The sequence below is a fragment of the Mytilus californianus genome, unplaced genomic scaffold (genome assembly GCF_021869535.1).
Source record: "Mytilus californianus isolate M0D057914Y unplaced genomic scaffold, xbMytCali1.0.p SCAF_2, whole genome shotgun sequence".
NCBI classification, from domain to species: domain Eukaryota; kingdom Metazoa; phylum Mollusca; class Bivalvia; order Mytilida; family Mytilidae; genus Mytilus; species Mytilus californianus.
The window spans coordinates 99,929,805-99,951,491 of NW_026262668.1; the positions used below are offsets into that span (position 1 = coordinate 99,929,805).

At 32.1% G+C, this 21,687-nt stretch overlaps 1 protein-coding gene across 9 annotated transcripts in view; it reads left to right on the plus strand.

Moving 5' to 3' along the window:
- LOC127730570 (partitioning defective 3 homolog B-like) overlaps positions 1–21,687 on the plus strand; it is a 77,848-nt gene that overhangs the window by 24,524 nt on the left and 31,637 nt on the right. For 7 of the 9 annotated variants that reach the window (XM_052239012.1, XM_052239015.1, XM_052239014.1 and 4 more), the window contains 9 exons: positions 6,716–6,892; positions 10,001–10,095; positions 11,348–11,425; positions 12,528–12,653; positions 13,379–13,863; positions 14,197–14,336; positions 14,826–14,966; positions 17,781–18,011; positions 18,991–19,542. In XM_052239012.1, coding sequence (XP_052094972.1) covers positions 6,716–6,892; positions 10,001–10,095; positions 11,348–11,425; positions 12,528–12,653; positions 13,379–13,863; positions 14,197–14,336; positions 14,826–14,966; positions 17,781–18,011; positions 18,991–19,542 — 2,025 coding nt within the window. The remainder of the gene's footprint in view (positions 1–6,715; positions 6,893–10,000; positions 10,096–11,347; positions 11,426–12,527; positions 12,654–13,378; positions 13,864–14,196; positions 14,337–14,825; positions 14,967–17,780; positions 18,012–18,990; positions 19,543–21,687) is intronic. The other 2 variants (XM_052239013.1, XM_052239017.1) reach the window with 2 other exon arrangements.

Here is a 21,687-nt window from a genome sequence, read left to right on the forward strand (position 1 = left end):
TAAATAAAAGTGACGCAATGAAGTTTGTTCTGATATATATATATAAATATTATTTACAATTACATGCACATGTAAATTGTAATGCATATAAAAATAAGGAGATGTGGTATGATATTCAGTGAGTTTATCGAACCAAAGTGCATAAGAAATGGGTTAAGCAGTTACAGGTGTTACTGTCACCATACAATCTCCAACAATTAGAAAAACTTGTACCGTGTAAAAAATTTCAGAGATCTTACAACTAAGTTTTGTTGTCTCACCTTGACTTTGGTGAATTGTTTATATCTGTTGATGTAAATATAAAAAAGAAGATGTGGTATGATTGCCAATGAGACAACTCTCCACAAGAGACCAAATGACACAGAAATTAACAGCTATAGGTCACAGTACGGCCTTCAACAATGAGAAAAGCACATACCGCACAGTGAGCTATAAAAGGCCCCGAAATGACAATGTAAAACAATTCAAACAAGAAAACTAACGGCCTAATTTATGTACAAAAAATGAACGAATAACAAATATGCAACACATAAACAAACGACAACCACTGAATTACAGGCTCCTGACTTGGGACAGGCACATACATGTACATACAGAATGTGGCGGGGTTAAACATGTTCGCGGGATCCCAACCCACCCCCTTACCTGGGACAGTGGTGTAACAGTACAATATAAGAGCGAACTATAAAAATCAGTTGAAAGAGGCTTAACTCATCAGATGGATAAATACAAATACAAGTGGACGTGGCCGGGTAGTTGTACATCCAAACAACAAAAAGACACTAAGTACAGATCTGAGAGTACTCGCATTTACTGACAGCTAGTTCAAAGCCACAAACAACTGATAAAAAAATCTTGCATCTAAGACTAAATTATCAATCCGTAAGCTCCCTTTAGAAATTTATAAATTTTAGATTTTACATTTCTGAGTTATGGGGTTTTATTCATTAAAAAGGGGGGGATTTTCCAGTTTTTGGACAACAACTCAAAAATGCTTTAAGCAGTTCGCATGAAACTTTGGTGAATTATTTATAGCTATTGATGTAATCTCCCTATTGATTTTCATAAATTTCAAATATGACATTGAGAAGAAATTGAACTTTATTTGTTTATAGTCTGGCAACAGATTTATTAAATATTGCGCAACAGCACAGTGTATTGCACAACAGCAAGAAATCTTTAATTGAATGTAAATTCAATTCATATAACTGATTTCAAGTTCTTTGACTACATTTATTCAGAAACTATAATATGTCAAATATTTAATTACAATCCAAATTCAGACCTGTATCAAGCTTGAATATTGTGTCCATTTTTGCCCCAACTGTTCAGGGTTGGACCTCTGTGGGTGTATCCAGCTGCGCTCAGCGAATCAGTTTATTACTTAATTAAGAACTCCTTTTTGTCGAGCCTGCGACTTTTGTCGCAGAAAGCTCGACATAGGGATAGTGATCCGGCTGCGGCGTTAGCTAACTTCTTAAAAGCTTTATATTTTAGAAGGTGGAAGGTCTGGATGCTTCATACTTTGTATATGGATGCCTCATGTTATGAAGTTTCCGTCAGTCACATGTCCAATGTCCTTGACCTCATTTTCATGGTTCAGTGACTACTTGAAAAAAAGTTAAGATTTTTTGTAATGTTGAATTCTCTCTTATTATAAGTAATAGGATAACTATATTTGGTATGTGCATACCTTGCAAGGTCCTCATGCCCGTCAGACAGTTTTCACTTGACCTCATTTGATGGATCAGTGAACAAGGTTAAGTTTTGGTGGTCAAGTCCATATCTCAGATACTATAAGCAATAGGTCTAGTATATTCGGTGTATGGAAGGACTGTAAGGTGTACATGTCCATCTGGCAGGTGTCATCTGATCTTGACCTCATTTTCATGGTTCAGTGGTTATAGTTAAGTTTTTGTGTTTTGGTCTCTTTTTCTTATACTGTATGCAATAGGTCTACTATATTTGGTGTATGGAATGATTGTAAGGTGTTCATGTCTAGCTGGCAGGTGTCATCTGACCTTGACCTCATTTTCATGGTTCAGTGGTCAAAGTTAAGTTTTTGAGTTTTGTCTTTTTTTCTAATACTATATGCAATAGTTCAACTTTGGTGTATGGAAATATTTTATGATCTATATGTCAGTCACGCAGGATTTTTTTTACCTTGACCTCATTTTTTCAAGGTTCATTGCTCAGTTTTAAGTTTTTGTGTTTTGGTCTGTTTTTCTTAAACTATAAGCAATAGGTCAACTATATTTGTTGTATGGAAGAATTGTTAGCTGTACATGCCTGTCTAGCATGGTTCATCTGACCTTGACCTTGACCTCATTTTCTTGGTTCATTGGTCGATGTTTAGTTTACTTGGTTAATGTTAAGTTTATGTGACAGTTGTAATAAAGTTTTATATTTAGGACTATCAACATAATATCAATGATTAGTAAAGAAGGCGAGACATTTCAGCGTGTGCACTCTTGTTTCATTCATAAATTACTTTATACTTGGAAATATAATTTGCTTGGAGTTATAGTTTCTAAAAAAAGTATTGTCATTGAAAGAGTTGACATGTTGCAATGTACATTTATTCTACATAGTTCTATGGTACCAAATCAAAAGTTTATATTAAAGAAAGAAGTCAAAGGTTTCCCATCATAGTTTAGTTACATACATTTTTTTTGTACCTGAGGTCGTTGAATATAGATCATTATATAAATAAGGAGATGTGTTATGATTGCCAATGAAACAACTATCATCCATACATTGTACTTACCAGTAACAAACCACATTTGCAAAGTTGAATAAAATACAGTTGATAACATTTACTTATTACTTAAAAGAAAATGCCAAACTATTTTAAACAATATTTGACTTTAAACATAGATAAAAAAGGTACAAACTGGACATAATGCACTAGTTCATAAACAAGTGAGAACAATCGCCTTCATATAGTGCTCAGAATATGACATTCATAAAACTTGTTCAATATCATTAGAGAACTCTAAATCTTAAATACTGAAAGCCACCTCTGATAAGTACAATGTACTATGCAAGATAATGATATAACTGGACTAAAAATACACACAACCTGTAATTAACTGCCTTTACAGCGCTTTCGCGCTTTGATTGTTGTTTAAAAACAACTTGGGCCATATTCCTATAATTAGTATCATCGCTGTCAATGGATCTAATATAAATGTGTTTTGATATTCTGTTATCCAAAGAAGTTGTCCCTATTTTCATTTTATTATTCAGGGACAGAGTATGTGGTGATGTTAAGGACATGGTGCTTGAACCTTTGTAAAAGTAGTAAAAAATAAAGAAGGCATCCGACCACCTCCCGCATAAAAAAAACATGTTCTAAAACAATAAAGATGCAATGTCATAATACAAGGTTATACATGAACAATTTTTAAATGATGGAGAAAGTAAACATATATTAGCAGTGTAATATGATAGATTTAGAAAGTTTATTGACCAAAACCAAATACCTGTGTCAAATTTATCTAGTCAACCTTTGTATCTTTTATGCTATAGCTAGTTTCTAAAAAATTGTAATAAGTTTTAAAAATGAGTATGATGGTAAACTTTTAAATTGATTTGAAAATTATGAGGAACAAGAGATATTAATATCAGCATAGAAAAGCTAAAATGTTTAATCTTTCAGAAGATAGTAGCACAACTGCTTACCAGGGTACTCTTTTTACATTAGGCTGTAGGATTTCAAGGTTTCAATTGTCTGTATTTAATGATGAAACATCTAGTTTCCATTAACCAAATGAGTATGAAGTTAAGCAACAGTCAGACATCAATCATTGGGATAATTAGATGATTAAATTAGTCTTACCAGGCTATTCATCAAACCATCAGATGTGCTACTAATTTTCTAATGTATATACATAATTGCAGTTTTAATTTGTAGTTCCATATAAGAAATTTTTCCAACTTTAAACATACATGTAGTCTTAGTGGTCACATGCCTTAACCCTATGAGAAATTACAATAACACAAACAATCAGTCCACTGCTTATTTCCATTCTGGTATATCTAATGCACTCAGGGTAATGTCCTCACTGCCTTTAAGTATAATGAGTACAGTAGGGTACTGTTTTAATTATTGTGGAAAAGTAGGATTTACAAAAATAAAAAAATCACATTTTTATGGCCCTGCCATAGTGGAGGGGGCATTAAGTTTTACCCTTGTCCGTCTGTACGTATGTACGTACTTAAGTACGTCCCAAAATTGGTTTCTGTTTTCTAACTTTAGTTTGCCTCAACCAAATGTTATGAATTTTATACACAATGCTTATTACCACATAACACAGATCCATTTTCAATTTTAGTGGCGTCACTTTTACCATTCTAGAGTTATGCCCCTTTACAAATGGAAAAATTGCTGAGTTTTTCATTTCCGTTCTATTACTTTAGTTTGCCTCAACCAAATGTTATGAAACTTATGCACATTGCTTATTACCACAAAACACAGATCAAGTTAGAATTTTGGTGGCATCACTTTTACAGTTATAGAGTTATGCCCCTTTAAAAATGGAAAAATTGCTGAATTTTTCTTTCCGTTCTCTAACTTTAGTTTGCCTCAACCAAATGTTGTGAAACTTATACACAATGCTTGTTACCACAAGACACAGATCAAGTGTGAATTTTGGTGGCATCATATTTACCTTTCTAGAGTTATGCCCCTTTACAAATGGAAAAATTGCTGAATTTTTCGTTTCCGTTCTCTAACTTTAGTTTGCCTTAACCAAATGTTGTGAAACTTATACACAATGTTTGTTACCACAAGACACAGATCAAGTTTCAATTTTGGTGGTATCACTTTTACTGTTCTAGAGTTATGCCCCTTTACAAAATGGAAAAATTGCTGAATTTTTTGTTTCCGTTCTCTCCCTTTAGTTTGCCTCAACCAAATGTTATGAAACTTATACACACAATGCTTATTACCATAAAACACAGATCAAGTTTCAATTTTGGTGTTGTCACTTTCACCATTCTAGAGTTATGCCCCTTTACAAATGGAAAAATTCCTGATATATTTGTTTCTGTTCTCTAACTTTAGTTTGCCTCAACCAAATGTTATGAAACTTATGCACAATGCTTATTACCACACAAACTCAGATCAAGTGCAAATTTGGGTAGCGTCACTTTTACAGTTCTTGAGTTATATCCCTTTATAACATTATATGCAAGCGGGGACATCGTCTGTGTCCCATGGACACATTCCCCATTTATTTATTATGTTATAGTATTCATATGTAGCATTTTTTGATATCACAATAATTTTTTCGCATTTTTATCTTTTATCCCACAATAGCAATAATAAGTGAACAAAATTTCTGAATTTGCAGTACTTGTACTAGTGAGATGCAGGTAAAGAAATAGGTATTTTGTCTGATACTATGATTCTCAATGCAAAAAGATAAAGCTGTATTAAAGATTGAAATGCTTGGTGTTTTGATTTACTTCACATCCTTAAATCATTTGGGTGTTGTCCAGGAGAATAACTGATGTACAGAAAACATAAAAAAATAAACTTCATTGATTAATTATCCAGATTACCATTAGTTCAATTATTGGATGATTAGCTAGGTACAATTCTGTAAATAAAGACACAGGAAATGTGTTTTTGCTATATATGAAGGACATTAAACTTGATCTTCTTTCTTTTTTTGGATATGTCAGACATTTACTTATAGTTCACAGGTACTTTGGTTCAAAGGTTGGGGTATGTTTAGCATGACAACCCATGTATTCTTGTTTTTTGTGATTTTTAAATCCTTCACACTTTAAAGGGGCAAAAATTGGAGTCCAATAGGTCCAAATTTAATAGATAGGTATATTTAAATCTGATAAACCAAATTGCAATTGAAACCAAACTTTTTCCTATGAATTTCTTTTCCAGTCTTATATTTGAATAGAAAGCAATTAAACTTTTTAAACAAATTTGAAGTACTATTATTTTGTTACCACACTAACAGTTCCTCACAATTCATCTGAAGTTTATTCTCTCACAATCTATGAATGATGATAGTTTTGTCAGTAAAGTAATTAAGGCTTTCATTAGGAAGATGCCAAGTCTTTTTCATATAGTGAATTTAGATTTGAAATATACTTGATTTTAAAGAGATTTAAATGAATCTTAGCAAAGATACATGTATTGTTGCTGGAACAGTGTTGTTGGTTTTTGCAATTAAACATTGACCAAAATGCATTTGTAATATTTATGTAATCTATTTTTTGTGACCTTAATGATATGTTTCTTAGTAGTTGAGGTTCATTTATGATATGATACATTTCTCAATGACAAAAAGATTACATGTCAAACTTGTTATAAAATGATATTATCATTTTGTTATACTGTGGTTGCAATTGTATATAATTAATCCATGTTGTATCAGAGGAGCAAAGAAATATTGGTATTTGAGGCTGGAAAAGGTGTGAATGGCTTTATGTAAACCAAAGTATGAAAATTACTTTCTTTAAACAATTTGATGGAAGGACCTGTCCATATCTTAAATCTGCAATTATTAGACACAATTGATTTATATGAGCCAGGATGACAAAGGTATGATTGTCAGATTAACATACATATGTACATCAGGAAACAGACTATAAGTGATGTGTATTGGGTTATTTTACCTATGAAATTTGACATGTATTAGGATATGTATTTATTGTTTACCTTTCATATGTTATGTTCTTACAGGTGATCGAGGAACATTCCTCTGATGAAACTTCTTCACCCAGAAATGGAACTCACAATTCAGCAACAACTAATCCATTTAACAGATTCGCAAGGGACTCATGGCGGCAGTCCCTTGGGAACAGGCCAGATATGTACAAATGGTTGGTGGCCCAGGAAAAACAACAGGACAGAGTACAGGTAATTTGTTAAAATAATACATAATGAAGTAAATAAACAAATATTTATTTGTGAGGAGAATAAATGTTAATTAGCATAATTGAAACATATCTGGAAATGAATTGGAGGTATATATGTGTTCATAAGTGTTTAACAGCAAACCAATACTGTTGTAGTAAAAGGGGAATTATTATTTGATTGCAATTTTAAGGAAAGGATGAAAATTGCAATTTTATGAACACATGTACATTTATTTATAAGGTAAGGCTTCAAGTTTATTTTGATCACCCACAATGCATAACTAACAATTGTTTTGTTATGATTACTGTTATACCTAAAGTGTGGCTATATTGTATCCACTTTGTCTGTCTGTTCATACAACAAATGTTGTTACCACAGGTAGTTCTGAACAGAATCACATCATATTTAGTCAACACCTTGACAGTGATGAGTTGGGTGCAAACACTTTTCAGATCTGTAAAACACCTGATGTACCTATTATTAGTAGTATAGGAAGTACTGAACAGAATCACTTCATTTATCTCTTTATTACATTACAAATGATATATTTACTATTATTAGTCCAGTGTGTCTATACTCTCCAGTCCACACAAATTATTATCAAATTCACTGTGGTTTTTTTTATGCCCCCCTTGTTGGTTTCCATTTTCGAACTTTAGTTTGCCTCAACCAAATGTTATGAAACTTATACACAATGCTTATTACCACAAAACACGGATCAAGTTTGAATTTTGGTGGCATCACTTTTATCGTTCTACAGTTACGCCCCTTTACAAATGGAAAAAAATTGCTGAATTTTTCGTTTCCGTTCTCTAACTTTAATTTGCCTCAACCAAATGTTATGAAACTAAGACATAATACTTATTACCACAAAATACAGATCAAGTTTGAATTTTGGTGGTGTCACTTTAACAGTTCTAGAGGTATGCCTGTTTACAAATGGAAAAATTGCTGAATTTTTCATTTCTGTTCTCTAACTTAAGTTAGCCTCAACCAAATGTTATGAAACTTATACACAATGCTTATTACCACAAAACACAGATCAAGTTTGAATTTTGGTGGTGTCACTTTTACTGTTCTAGAGTAATGCCCCTTTACAAATGGAAAAATTGCTGAATTTTTTGTTTCCGTTCTCTAACTTAAGTTTGACTCAACCAAATGTTATGAAACTTATACACAATGCTTATTACCACAGAACTCAGATCAAGTACAAATTTGGTAGTGTCATTTTTACCGTTCTTCATTTATGTCCCTTTATAACTTTATATGATATGCAAGCGGGGGCATCATCTGTGTCCTATGGACACATTCCCCATTTATTTATTTTTTTTATATAAGAGAGGTGTTAACTAGAGAGTAAGTCAAACTACTTCCTATGTGCAGATATTTTGAATTTTTCTATATGTTGAATTCACTTTTTTTTCAAATTTGTCACATATTTCTTCAGTGCTACTGAACAGGATTACTTCATATTTGGTCAGCAGATTTGCAGTGTAAAGTTTACAATGTGTGAGCACTTTTTCTGTCAAGCTTCTTTCACATTACAATACTTTAATTTATGAGTGACATATGCTTAGCACAACAACACATGCATTCATGTTACATATTCATTATATTAAAAATACCAGTAAGTGGGGTTTTCTGCTAAAAGTTTAGGGAAAGAACAGGGGAGATTATGTACAAATAAAGTTATATAAGTAATCCCCCTTTAGCATGTGTACAGTGGTAAATGTTTGGATTTAACCAATTTAGTCAGTCTCACTACATATATCTTGGCAAAAACTCAGATCCTGGTGACAAATATAAAAATAAATGTGATAGATATACACATTTGGTGTAAACAGTTAAATATGTTGAAAATAGAACTTTTGTGGGGCTTTTTACCAATTACAAACTGTGTATCAGGTATACTGTATCAGAAATACAAATGAGAAGCCAGACTGAAAAACTTTTTTGAAGCTATTAACCTTTAAAAAAGAAAAAAATGGTTACCCAGAAAATAATTGATAACTTGTTCATTTGTTGACACAGTTGATATATAGGTAATAATAGGTACATCGGGTTTGATAGACATTTATCTCTTGATTACATTTCAAATGATTTATTTACTATTAATCCAGTGTGTCCATGCTCTCCAGTCCACACTAATTATTATTATATTCACTATGCTTTTATATAAGTGAGGTGTCAACTTTTATATAAATATCAAATGTTTTTATATATGAGTACCTTTTTTTTAATGCATATTTAAAAATGACCTAACGAATAGCCAATGAAAATGTTGTAATATTGTCTAATAATGCTGGATAAGCCAATCAGATTAACACAGTTTTTGTATCACTTTTTCTTATCACACTCCGCAGTGTGATATGAGAAATATCTCTTCATGCAAAAAACAGATAACAAACCACAACCATAAGAGAATTAAATTTATAATACTATTTCAAGATAATACTAAAACAAGGATGAAGGTCAAGGAAAGCATGTTAAATTAAACAAAGACAAAGAATGGAATATAAAAGTAACAAGGGCAAAGGGTAGGATAAAAATAGAACAAGGGCAAAGGGTAGAATAAGAATAGAACATGAAGGGCAAAGGGTAGGATATAAATACATTGATGTCATTGTGGTTAGACTTCCTTAGATGCAACAACAGCATGTAAAATTTTGAATTTTTGCATCTAAGGAAGTCTAATCAAATTGAATGATTTTGTTTCTGAAAGACTATAATTTTAACTTGACATCATGAAGAATTTGAATTTGGTAAAGAATCTCCTTTTCATAAATTTTGTTTCCTGGATAAATTTGCTAAAATCTGTTAAAATTGCAGTTTTGAGCCCTTTTTGGGCATTTATGATTTTGTTAAATGTTAAGAAAAAAAATCAATAATACTGATAAAATCTCAAAGTTTTTAGGAAAATTTGAAATACTATGAAAATGGCATTGGTGTGAAATAAAGTTAGGGGAAACATGCTCTACCTCCTAGCTTTTCAGAAAATAAAATATTTATAAAAGTTCTTACTTGACAAATTGTTTTATTTTTTCTCACTCTAGTTGATTTCTATTAGATTTTAGTCATAATACAATGATTATATATTGTTTGGTTCAGATGGAAAGAAAAGAGCCATTGGGTGGGGTCAGTACTGATGTGAAGAAAGATATCCCAGATGTAATCAGCAGAGCTCACCAACCACATATTCAAGGGTAAGATTATTATATCTGATTATTTGTATATGTTTAATCAATTTTAGATTCAACCATTTTATGTGATCTGAAAATTACTCAAATTTATCAAAAATTCTATAGAGACGTAATTGGCTTAAGTTGCATAGACCATATATCAAATATGATATAGAGATATATTCTTACAAGGGATCCATGATGAACACTATGACTAATATGATAGAAGAGGGAAAATTCTTAATTTGTTATACTGAATTACACAATAAGTCTAGAGGGTTGCAGTAGTTCTATCCCAAGTCCTAAAATCAATGAAATGTAAACGATGATGTCATATATTCAGATGATCTTTTTATGCCCGCGCTGTAGCGGAAGGGGCATTAAGTTTTACCCTTGTCCGTCTGTACGTCCCAAAGTTGGTTTCCGTTCTCTAACTTTAGTTTGCCTCTACTAAATGTTATGAAACTTATACACAATGCTCATTATCACAATACACAGATAGAGTTTGAATTTTGGTGGCGTCACTTTAACAGTTCTAGAGTTATGCCCCTTTACAAATGGGAAAACTGCTGATTTTTTTCATTTCCATTCTCTAACCTAAGTTGCTGTTCTTCAGTTATGTCCCTTTATAACTTGATATGCAAGAGGGGGCATCATCTGTATCCCATGGACACATTCTCCATTTATTTTCTCTCCTGCATCAAAAGTAGTCATGGGCATTGTTGTAGGTTTTTGTGATGGAAACAATTACAATAATGAGACCTTTTAATGCCAGTTATAGTCATCTGACCTTTACCTCATTTTCCGACTCCAATGGTATGGTTATGTTTTTAAGATGAAGATAAATCTTCAGCAAATATACATGACATGCTCATGAATTGATTGGTTGTAAGGATAATATCACTATTTGTCTGACAGGCATACTATGTCATATACCATTACCCTCAATTTCATGCTTCAGTGTTCAAGTTAATCTTTCAGGATTAAGTCTGTTCCTCGGTAACTGTTCATGATTGGTCAACAATATTCAGTAAGTGGATCGGTTGCAAGGACTATATTTCTGACATATTTCTTATGACCCTTTACAGACTATAGATGGGGAACATTTTAGTGAAACTTATAAACAGAAAATATTTGTTTTACTTTATGCTCTTTTGTATTTATTATCAAAAACATAATATCTGGCTAGACAAAATAATAAGGTCTAAATCAAATCTATTAAGATATAATTAATTCAGTTCTCTATATCAAATGTGTTGTTCTTTTTTTTCTTCAGAAGTATATTAATAAATTTACCAACAGAAGGAGGGCCACTTGGTATACATGTTGTTCCTGATTACAATGAAGAAGGGAAGTAAGTATCTGATCATCTTCAATAAAAAGGGGGAGAACCATCAGTCAATGACTCTTTACAATAATAGTAAATATATAGATGAGCATATGAAATAAACATTTAAAAGTAGCTCTTCTAAACAATCAATGTAAAACAAAATTGAAGCTAGCAATTATTTTTATGCCCCCGCCGTGGCGGAGGGGGCATTAAGTTTTACCCTTGTCCATCTGTACGTACGTCCCAAAGTTGGTTTCCTTTCTCTAACTTTAGTTTGCCTTTACCAAATGTTATGAAACTTATACACAATGCTTATTACCACAAAACACAGATCAAGTTTGAATTTTGGTGGCGTCACTTTAACCATTTTAGAGTTGTGCCCCTTTACAAATGGAAAAATTGCTGAATTTTTCGTTTCCGTTCTCTAACTTTAGTTTGCCTTACCCAAATGTTATGAAACTTATACACAATGCTTATTACCACAAAATACAGATCAACTTTGAATTTTGATGGTGTCACTTTAACCGTTCTAGAGTTATGCCCCTTTACAAATGGAAAAATTGCTGAATTTTTCATTTCCATTCTCTATGTTTAGTTTGCCTCAACCAAATGTTATGAAACTTATACATAATGCTTATTACCACAATTCACAGATCAAGCATGAATTTTGATGGCGTCACTTTAACCGTTCTAGAGTTATGCCCCTTTACAAATGGAAAAATTGCTGAATTTTTCGTTTCCGTTCTCTAACTTAAGTTTGCCTCAACCAAATTTTATGAAACTTATACACAATACTTGTTACCACAAAACTCAAATCAAGTATAAATTTGGGTAGAATCACTTAAACCGTTCTTCAGTAATGTCCCTTTATAACTTTATATGATATGCAAGCGGGGGCATCATCTGTGTCCCATGGACACATTCCCCATTTATTTGTTTCCTATAAATAAATATTATTTAAAGAATTTAAACTTGCACACAATTGAAAGATACAAATGAAACAGGAAAATCTAAATCCTTCTGTATAATTTATAAAAAATTTAAATTGTTGAATTTTGCTTTAACAATGCATATGTTGAATTATATTGACTAAGACTGCTTTTTAACTATTGTATGTAATTTACAGAGAAAATGGATTACTGGTACATGGAGTTGAACCTGGAGGGAGGGTAGATAAAGATGGTAGACTTCGAGAAAATGATAGAATTGTAGAAATCAATGGAATAAGTTTAGTTAATGTCAGCTTTATAAGGTATTGTCAGAGTCACATCTTGTCAAGAAGAAAAGAAAAAATTGCATTATTATTTATTGATTTTCAAGGCACATTGTCAAAAGACCTATTGCCATAAAATTTTCTCTGTTGTGTGTCATATTTTTCCAAAGATATTTATCTAAAGCACTGATAAAGAAACTGTTGAAAATTTATTTTGTAAACTATGATACCCATGTGAATAGACAGCGTATTATGATATTCGGCTGTCTTTCAGCTGGTCCAACTGGTGTCAACATGACACACGAGTCAAGTATACTTATTTACTTTCAACTTAAGCAAATTATTGAAAATGATAGTTTATGGATCTGTATACTTTTTGAAGATTTTCGTTTGTCGTTCCAGAGTATTGGATTTTAATCTTTGAAATATAAGCACATGTTGTATCTAGTTCAAGTAATTAAGATTTGTACCTGTCAATGGCAGTATCTATATTTTTTTTAAATGCATATATACTCCTCATTTATCTTGTAATGTCATAAAAATATAAATTTAAAAGCAATAATTTACTTAATAACATACTTTACATTGATTTTGCCAAACTGATTACCTTAGATATGTTAAGTATGGGAGATTGTAAAAAAGTAGAAAAATACATTTGATTGTTGGTTTCTGTATATGTCATTGTAAAAGAAAAAGGTAATAATTATTGAAAGAAAAACAAAAAGTCAGCAGTTTTAAGAATTTTCAAATTTATTTTGTTACAGGGCCAGAGAAACATTTAGTGAATCTATGAAATCTGATGAAATCAAAATACGAATTGTTAAAAAGAAACCAGCACCAGGATTACCGAAACAACCACCACCAACACTACCAAAACCAAGGGGATATTCTCCAACAAAACCATCTCCTTTGACATTACCACCACCAAAATTGAACAGTCCTAATTCTTTATCTCCAACTGGTCCTGAAAAGACTAGTACACCTACAGATTCTGGTCCCAGTAGTAGCAATAGTCCATTACCAGACTCAACAGATGGGAGACCAGTAGCCAGAGATCCACAACCAATTAAACCAGGACCACCTATTAGACCTGGTTTACCAATCAAACCACAGTCCCCAACAAAGAAAGTTCCACCAGCAGTGCCAGTTAGAGATCCCAAGACTTCATTGTCATCACAAGAAAATGCAATTATAGCTCCAACTAATACCAAGAAAATTGGCACAAAAATTTCTCTCCAGTTGAAAAAAGGTATTTACTAAATTTAGTTGAAATTTTATAAATTATTAATATAATCTAGCTTTATTTTTTTAATTTCTATTTCATTGAAACTAAAATGTATTTGTACAATCACATTTATGACATAACTTCAAATTGTGAATTTTTTACTCTTATTGTATTGAAACATGGAGATGAATGGAAGATTGCATAACTGTATTATACATTTAAGTTAAAGCTCATATTAAAAAAAAAAATAGGGAACTCTAGGATAAATGAAAATAGAAAGAAAATTTTAAAAACACAATTTTACTAATTTTATAAAATGCATTAATAGATATAAAATGAGTTGGTTTGTTTGTGTAGGTCCATCTGGTCTGGGATTTAGTGTTACTACTAGAGACAATCCTGCAGGAGGTTTTACTCCTATCTACATTAAAAATATTCTGCAAAAAGGTGCAGCCATTGAGGAAGGCACATTGAAAGCTGGTGATAGGCTCCTCATGGTAATATAATTAGTGTATCTACAAGAACTTATAATTATTCAAATAATTTCTTCAAATCTTGAAGTATACATAGCAAAACTTTACAAAGTCAACAATGCATTTTTACTGGATATAATCATTTTATAAATATTTTGTTATGGTTACTGTTGTAAATGTGCATATCCATATAAACTATTGTATAACCTGTCAGTAAATGACAGAATATTGAATTAATTACCTTTAGCCTTATAGTTTGTACCTAGAATTCTAATCAGTTCACATACAATTATCTTCATCATCATATGTACATTGATAAAATCCACCATTTACAGCTAGTGCACATATACACATTGCTACTGGTTACTTAAAAAAAAAGAAATGACATTACTAATTCTTAAAAGTGATCACATTTTATACAATATACCACTCAACTTGTTTTACAATATCAAGGCAACATTGAAAACATACATAGGAATATATTAGTTGTAACAGTATTATGATTTTGTTTAGGTGAATGGTGTAGACATGGATGGGAAGTCCCAGTCTGAAGTTGTAGCATTGCTACGTAACGTCAAACTTGGAGAGACTGTCAGTTTAGAGATATCTCGTCAGGTTACTGAGGATGATCGATTTAAAGTTCCTAGACAATTGGTAACATACATGAATATTAAACACAATATTATTTAGACAAAATAATATTCCTGCTTCACATTTCATAGAGTTCAAGTTGTCTAAAGTCGTTTTGGAAGTTTCAAGACAATTAAAATTTTATATAGTAAATGATACAATATACATAATAAGTATTGTATATTTCAACAACTTTAGTCTTAATGTATAAAGGTTCTGTGAAATTGAAAACCACAGACAGATTCAGATTTTATTACTTAAAGTAATTTGCTAAAAATTGATTGACACTTTAAATGGAAGTTCTTTCTTTGAATAAAGTATCTTCTAGCTCAAATATATGTAATTACTTTGATATTATTTGACAATCTGTTGAAAATATAAGAAAAGAATGCTTCATTTATTTTCTTGACCATATGCCTTTCAGAATATAGCTTTTTTCAAGTCAATTATTTCATCCAAAAGTTCTTTTGCTTTTAGCTTTTATTGCAACCTATTTATTTGAAGATTTTAATGTTTTGTCTTATATCAAATGCTTATCTTATTGGTTCGAAGTTTTTCAGATGACAAAATTGTTTGGAGTCCAGAAAGCACTATTGTTTAGTTTTGTAGTCCTGGATGCTAATTTAACTTTAGTTTTAACCATTATATATTCTTTTCTAGTGTCATGCTCTGTGTGCTGTAGTCCTTGTATTTTAGCTAACCTTTTGTTTGACTGAGCTAAGCTCTGAAGAATGAGCAAATCTATCAGGTTAAAAACTACTTATATTTGAAAACCTTTGAAGAAGGATTCTTTCAGATTTTTTTTCAAATTGTGTCAATTTTTTTTATACAAATCTAATTGTATAAGGGCATCATCTTTCGCAATCCTCTGTGGACTTTTTAGGATTTTCAGGAAAACTAGATTATTTCAATTTACATTTTTTGGTTTATTAAAAGGTGTCAAAAAATGTTTTTTGCATTTGAAGATTGTGAAATCAGATTTGAAAAGGGTAAATTTAATTCCTAATTTTATATTTAGTAATATTTGAATCATACATATCCTTTTTTCACCTCCAAGCAAATTATTTTTAAAAATAGGAAAGCAGCATGTCAAGTTTGAACCTTTTGAAATTTAAGGAAAATTTTGAAAGGATGAACTTTAAAGCAGCTGTATTTCTGAAGTAAATATCTTTTTTTGTTTATTCTTTCCATCTAAGCTCAGTTAAAACATTAATAATTATTGGAACTGGTTGATATATTCCTTTTTATGTAAGTTTTTTCTTCTGTTTTGATGGTATGTTTTTTCTCTTTCTGTTAAATTTTTGTGGGTCGCTTATCTTATCCCATGGCAGTGACCTTGACAAATTGATTGAAATTTAATATTTTAGAGGATAGAACTGCTGAACAATCCATATTTTGTATATCAACCTTTCATTGTTTGAAATTTTTGTTTGATATTATGTCAGTTGACCTCCAATCAATGATGCACTGAAATCAACCTGAAGTTTATGTATAGATCAGGTTCTCATTTTCTTTGGGTAATAGGAAAAATATTTTGATCTGAAGGAAGGGGTATACTGGTTTTCATTTGTCAGTCTCTCTGTCTGAATTCATGGTTCATCTGTACCCATGATCTCCACAAAAGTTAGTACCCAACGAATACTTATGAATCCACAGTAGCTTCAGATATTGGAAATACATTGTTATGTCTTTGATGGAAATACATTGTTGTGTCTTTGATGGAAATACATTGTTGTGTCTTTGATGGAAATACATTGTTATGTCTTTGATGGAAATACATTGTTGTGTCTTTGATGGAAATACATTGTTGTGTCTTTGATGGAAATACATTGTTATGTCTTTGATGGAAATACATTGTTGTGTCTCTGATGGAAATACATTGTTGTGTCTTTGATGGAAATACATTGTTGTGTCTTTGATGAAAATACATTGTTGTGTCTTTGATAGAAATGAATCAGTTATCTTATAATAGGCAGACTTTTTAAGAGAAAAAAAAATGATGACATTGATAAGGTCCTTTCCATCATATAAATATTGACTTAGCAACAATTACATTTATATACCGGTAGATATATATAAATGTTAAACATGTACTATAGAGGTTTTAAAAAAATATTTCTAAATATTTATGTCCTATAGCAGGTGAAAAATGGTTAAATCAATCTTGTTAAATAGAGATACCCAAAGAAGTTATTGTATTTGTATTTCTGACTGACTTTTGTGCTTTATGTAAAGTTTATATGCATGGAATGAAAAAACTAATAAAAATGTACAGACCTTGGTGCTAACAATAACTAGTATTATCTACATCTATATGATTAACTTACAGTTGATAGAGTCTGTAAAAAAACCTGAAATAGCAGCATGTTTGTTTAATGTTATATGGATGCATACATTGTCTTACAACTCAGCAATCATACATTTGGCAAATAACAGTTTACCATGAAATCCTTATTGTGATATGATAGCTTTAAATCAAAAGATGGGAGAGTATGAGAATATGAGTTTATGATGTTTTTAGTTAACTATCATAACAATTAGAGAAGTATATAAAATAACTATGGGAATATAGTTCTTTGACTTGTTAAATTTATTGCTCCTTGGACATTGGTGTCTTCTTCCTTTTTTTGATTTTTGATTGAGAAAAATCTTTTATGAAGCAATAGATTTCCATAAATAACTGCTGTTCTACATGTGAAAAGAAATTAACAATAAATATTTGTTGTGTGTGGTTTGTGGCATGCCTGTAGATATAACACAGCTAACTGTTGTAACATGTAATTTTTAGTTTATTTTTATTTGGTGCACATTTCCTGGACTCCTCTGATTTTGTTACAGAACATAGAAAAACAAAATGTCTTGCAGCCTACAGAAAAATCTGGAGATGATGGGTCACTGGCATTATTGAAAAATAAGGAAATATTATCACTAGACATTCCATTGAATGACACAGGATCAGCAGGTCTGGGTGTTAGTGTGAAGGGAAAAACAATAACTATCCCAGAACAGGGGACCAGAGATTTAGGAATATTTATAAAGGCAGTAATAAGTGGAGGAGCAGCATCAAGGGTAAGAATTAACCAGGATGTTGTTCAAAGAAATGAGATCTGTGTAACATGGGGCAGTAGATAAATATAGATCATGTCTTTTATCGTCCTTCGCTTGGCCTATATTAGCCTGCTCAGTTGTTTTGTCATTATTGTATCTCGGCTTTGAGACGTGAGCAGACATTATCAGTGACATCACAATGTCTGAGGAGAAGTTATCTGTGACATTAGAATGTGTTAGTAGATGTTATCAAGCTAACTTTTGTCAAGTGTAACACTGTCTGAGGGAGGGTTAAAAGACCAATATAAGAACGACAAACAGATTACCATGTTTTTGTACATATAGATATTGTAAAATATCAATGTGTAGAAAACCTGATAATCTATACCAATATGCTTCTGAGATGTGATAAAATTTTGCCAGTTTACAAGTCAGTTTTTCTTTTGTGATGTTAATTGATTGTAATGAAATTATAGATATTATTAGGAGAGTAATTGACAGCATGACTTGTTTCAATGTCATGTAACTGCTTCATGCATGGAATATGTTTTACAAGGATTATGTCATCAACCAGGCAAATAAAGTTCATGGAGTATAGGAATCACTTTGTCTATTTGTCTGTCTGTCCATCAAAGCAATGTGTATCAAACCAATAACCTTTGAATGCCTTGAAGGATATTAATCTTACTCAATATTATTGTTTCCCACCAGATTGTGTCAAGAGTAAGGATGAAATATCTGACCGCAAGGTCTTGGTTACGTACAGTATATCATTTAATGCTTGTGCTGCAGCTTTTGATCTCTTAAGCTTAGAACTTACACACTAGATACAATGATTTTACATTACACATTCTTATTTACAGATGAATATGGGAATGAGATTTGAGTGGGAGTATATTTATGAGTTTTACTTGAGTATCTCAAGTTTGACATTTGTGTAGAGCTTCAGTAGTATGATTATGTTAAGAATACCATTATAAAATGATTATATTTATTTTAGGATGGTAGATTAGCAATAAATGACCAATTATTAGAAGTGAATGGTGAAAGTCTCAGAAATCTTTCGAATTCTGAATCTATGGAAACATTAAGAAAAGCTATGCAAAAAGAAGGTGTAATCCAAGGACACATACATTTAACTATAGCCCGTAAAATAGGTGCACCTTCTCCATCTCCATTCCAGGAGAGTTCTACAGACTATTTCCTTTACAGTTTAAACAAATCCAGTGATTATTCGGAATCAAATGACTCAAAAGAGATAGTTTCGGTACCACCTGATGTGACTCAAAATATTCATCCTGTAGAACTAAAGGATTATGGGGTAGATAAATCTCGGAACTTTTTAATTGAGAGATTAATGGGAGCAAGTAATGGACTTCGGAATGAGTCGTATACACGTGCTACTCATGATAGTTTTAATGACAGTGGTAATGTTTCGTCTCCGGAAGTGTCACCTATAAAACCTTTGAAAAGTGCTCCAACTGTTCATGAACTGTTAGAAAGAAATACAAGAAATTCTATTTTGATTGAGGATGATTCTCATGAACCCCAGGTTTGTTTTAATTAAGAATATGACACTTTTTTAACAGAATGTTAGATTGATTAATATTCTTTGTATAGCTCATCTCACTCATTTCTGATATATCATGTATATATAGACAAATTTATACTTTTGGGTATTAAGCTGAACTTTGTTGTTGAATGATGAGAGATAGATCTCTGAATAACATTCTAACATCATGCAACAATCACGTTTTAATTATCATGTCAAATTTTTTAAATTGTTATCCAATATTTTTGCGGTCGTATATTGGTATGACGTTGGCGTCGTCGTCGTCGTCCGAAGACACATTGGTTTTTGCACTCTAACTTTAGTTTAAGTGAATGGATCTCTATGAAATTTTACCATAAGGTTCAATACCACAAAAGGAAGGTTGGGATTGATTTTGGAGGTTTTGGTACCAACAGTTAAGGAATTAGGGGCCAAAAAGGGTCCAAAAATAAGCATTTTTGTAACTTCCAGACATAACTTGTGTGTTAGTGTATGGATCTCTCTGACATTGCACCACAAGGTTCCATATCACAAAGGGAATGCTGGGATTGATTTTGGGGGTAATTGCCTCAAAATTTTAGGAATTAGGGGCAAAAAAAGGGGCAAAAAACAAGCATTTTTCTAGTTTCATGACAATAACTTGTTTGTAAGTGTATGGATCTTTCTGAAATTGTACTACAAGGTTCCATATCACAAAGGGAAAGCTGGAATTGAGTTTGGGGGTAATTGCCCAAAACGTTTAGGAAAAAGGTGCCAAAAATAAGCATTTTTCTAGTTTCCAGACAATAACTTGTGTTCAAGTGTATGGATCTCTCTGAAATTGTACTGCAAGGTACCATACCACTAAGGGAAGGCTGTTATTGATTTTGGGGGTAATTATACCCCACGCAAGAAGTTGCGGAGGGTATAATGTTTTTGACCTGTCCGTCCGTCCGTCCGTCTGTCTGTCCGTCCGTCTGTCCGTCTGTCTGTCTGTCAGTCCGTCAGTCTGTCTGTCAGTCCGTCAGTCCTATTTCTTGTCATCGCAATTCCCCCAAAACCACACAACAGAATTTCACGAAACCTTTTTAGAAAATAAGGACATACTATATAGTTGTGCATATCGACAGGAAATTACGATGCAATATTTTTCTAGGAGTTACGCCCCTTTGAACTTATTTACTTTAATGTACTACTGCAACCTTTTGTCATCGCAACTCCTCTCAAACCACACAACAGAATTTCATGAAACCTTTTCAGATAATAAGGACATACAACGTAGATGTGCATATCGACAGGAAATTACTATTCAATTTTTTTTCCAGGAGTTACGCCCCTTTGAACTTATTTGCCAAATATACTACTGCAACTTTTTGTCATCGCCACTCCTCTCAAACCACACAACAGAATTTCATGAAACCTTTTCAGATAATAAGGACATACTACGTAGATGTGCATATCGACAGGAAATTACAATTCAACTTTTTTTCCAGGAGTTACGCCCCTTTGAACTTATTTGCCCAATATACTACTGCAACCTTTTGTCATCGCAACTCCTTTCAAACCACACAACAGAATTTCATGAAACCTTTTCAGATAATAAGGACATACTACGTAGATGTGCATATCGACAGGAAATTACGATTCAATTTTTTTTCCAGGAGTTACGCCCCTTTGAACTTATTTGCCCAATATACTACTGCAACCTTTTGTCATCACAACTCCTCTCAAACCACACAACAGAATTTCATGAAACTGTGTAGATAATAAGGACATACTATGTAGATGTGCATATTGACAGGAAATTATGATTCAATTTTTTTTCTGATACAATTTTTTTTTCTTACACTTATTTTATTTCTCCAATGACAATTTGGGGACGTGGGGTATGTGAGCCCACTCACTAAGGTTCTTTAATTGCCTCAAAATTTTAGGAATTAGGGGCCAAAAAGGGGCAAAAAACAAGCATTTTTCTAGTTTCAGGACAATAACTTGTGTGTAAGTGTATGGATCTTTATGAAATTGTACTACAAGGTTCCATATCACAAAGGGAAAGCTGGGTTTGAGTTTGGGGGTAATTGCCCTAAATGTTTAGGAATTTGGGGCCAAAAAACAAGCATTTTTCTAGTTTCCTGACAATAACTTGTGTTCAAGTGTATGGATCTC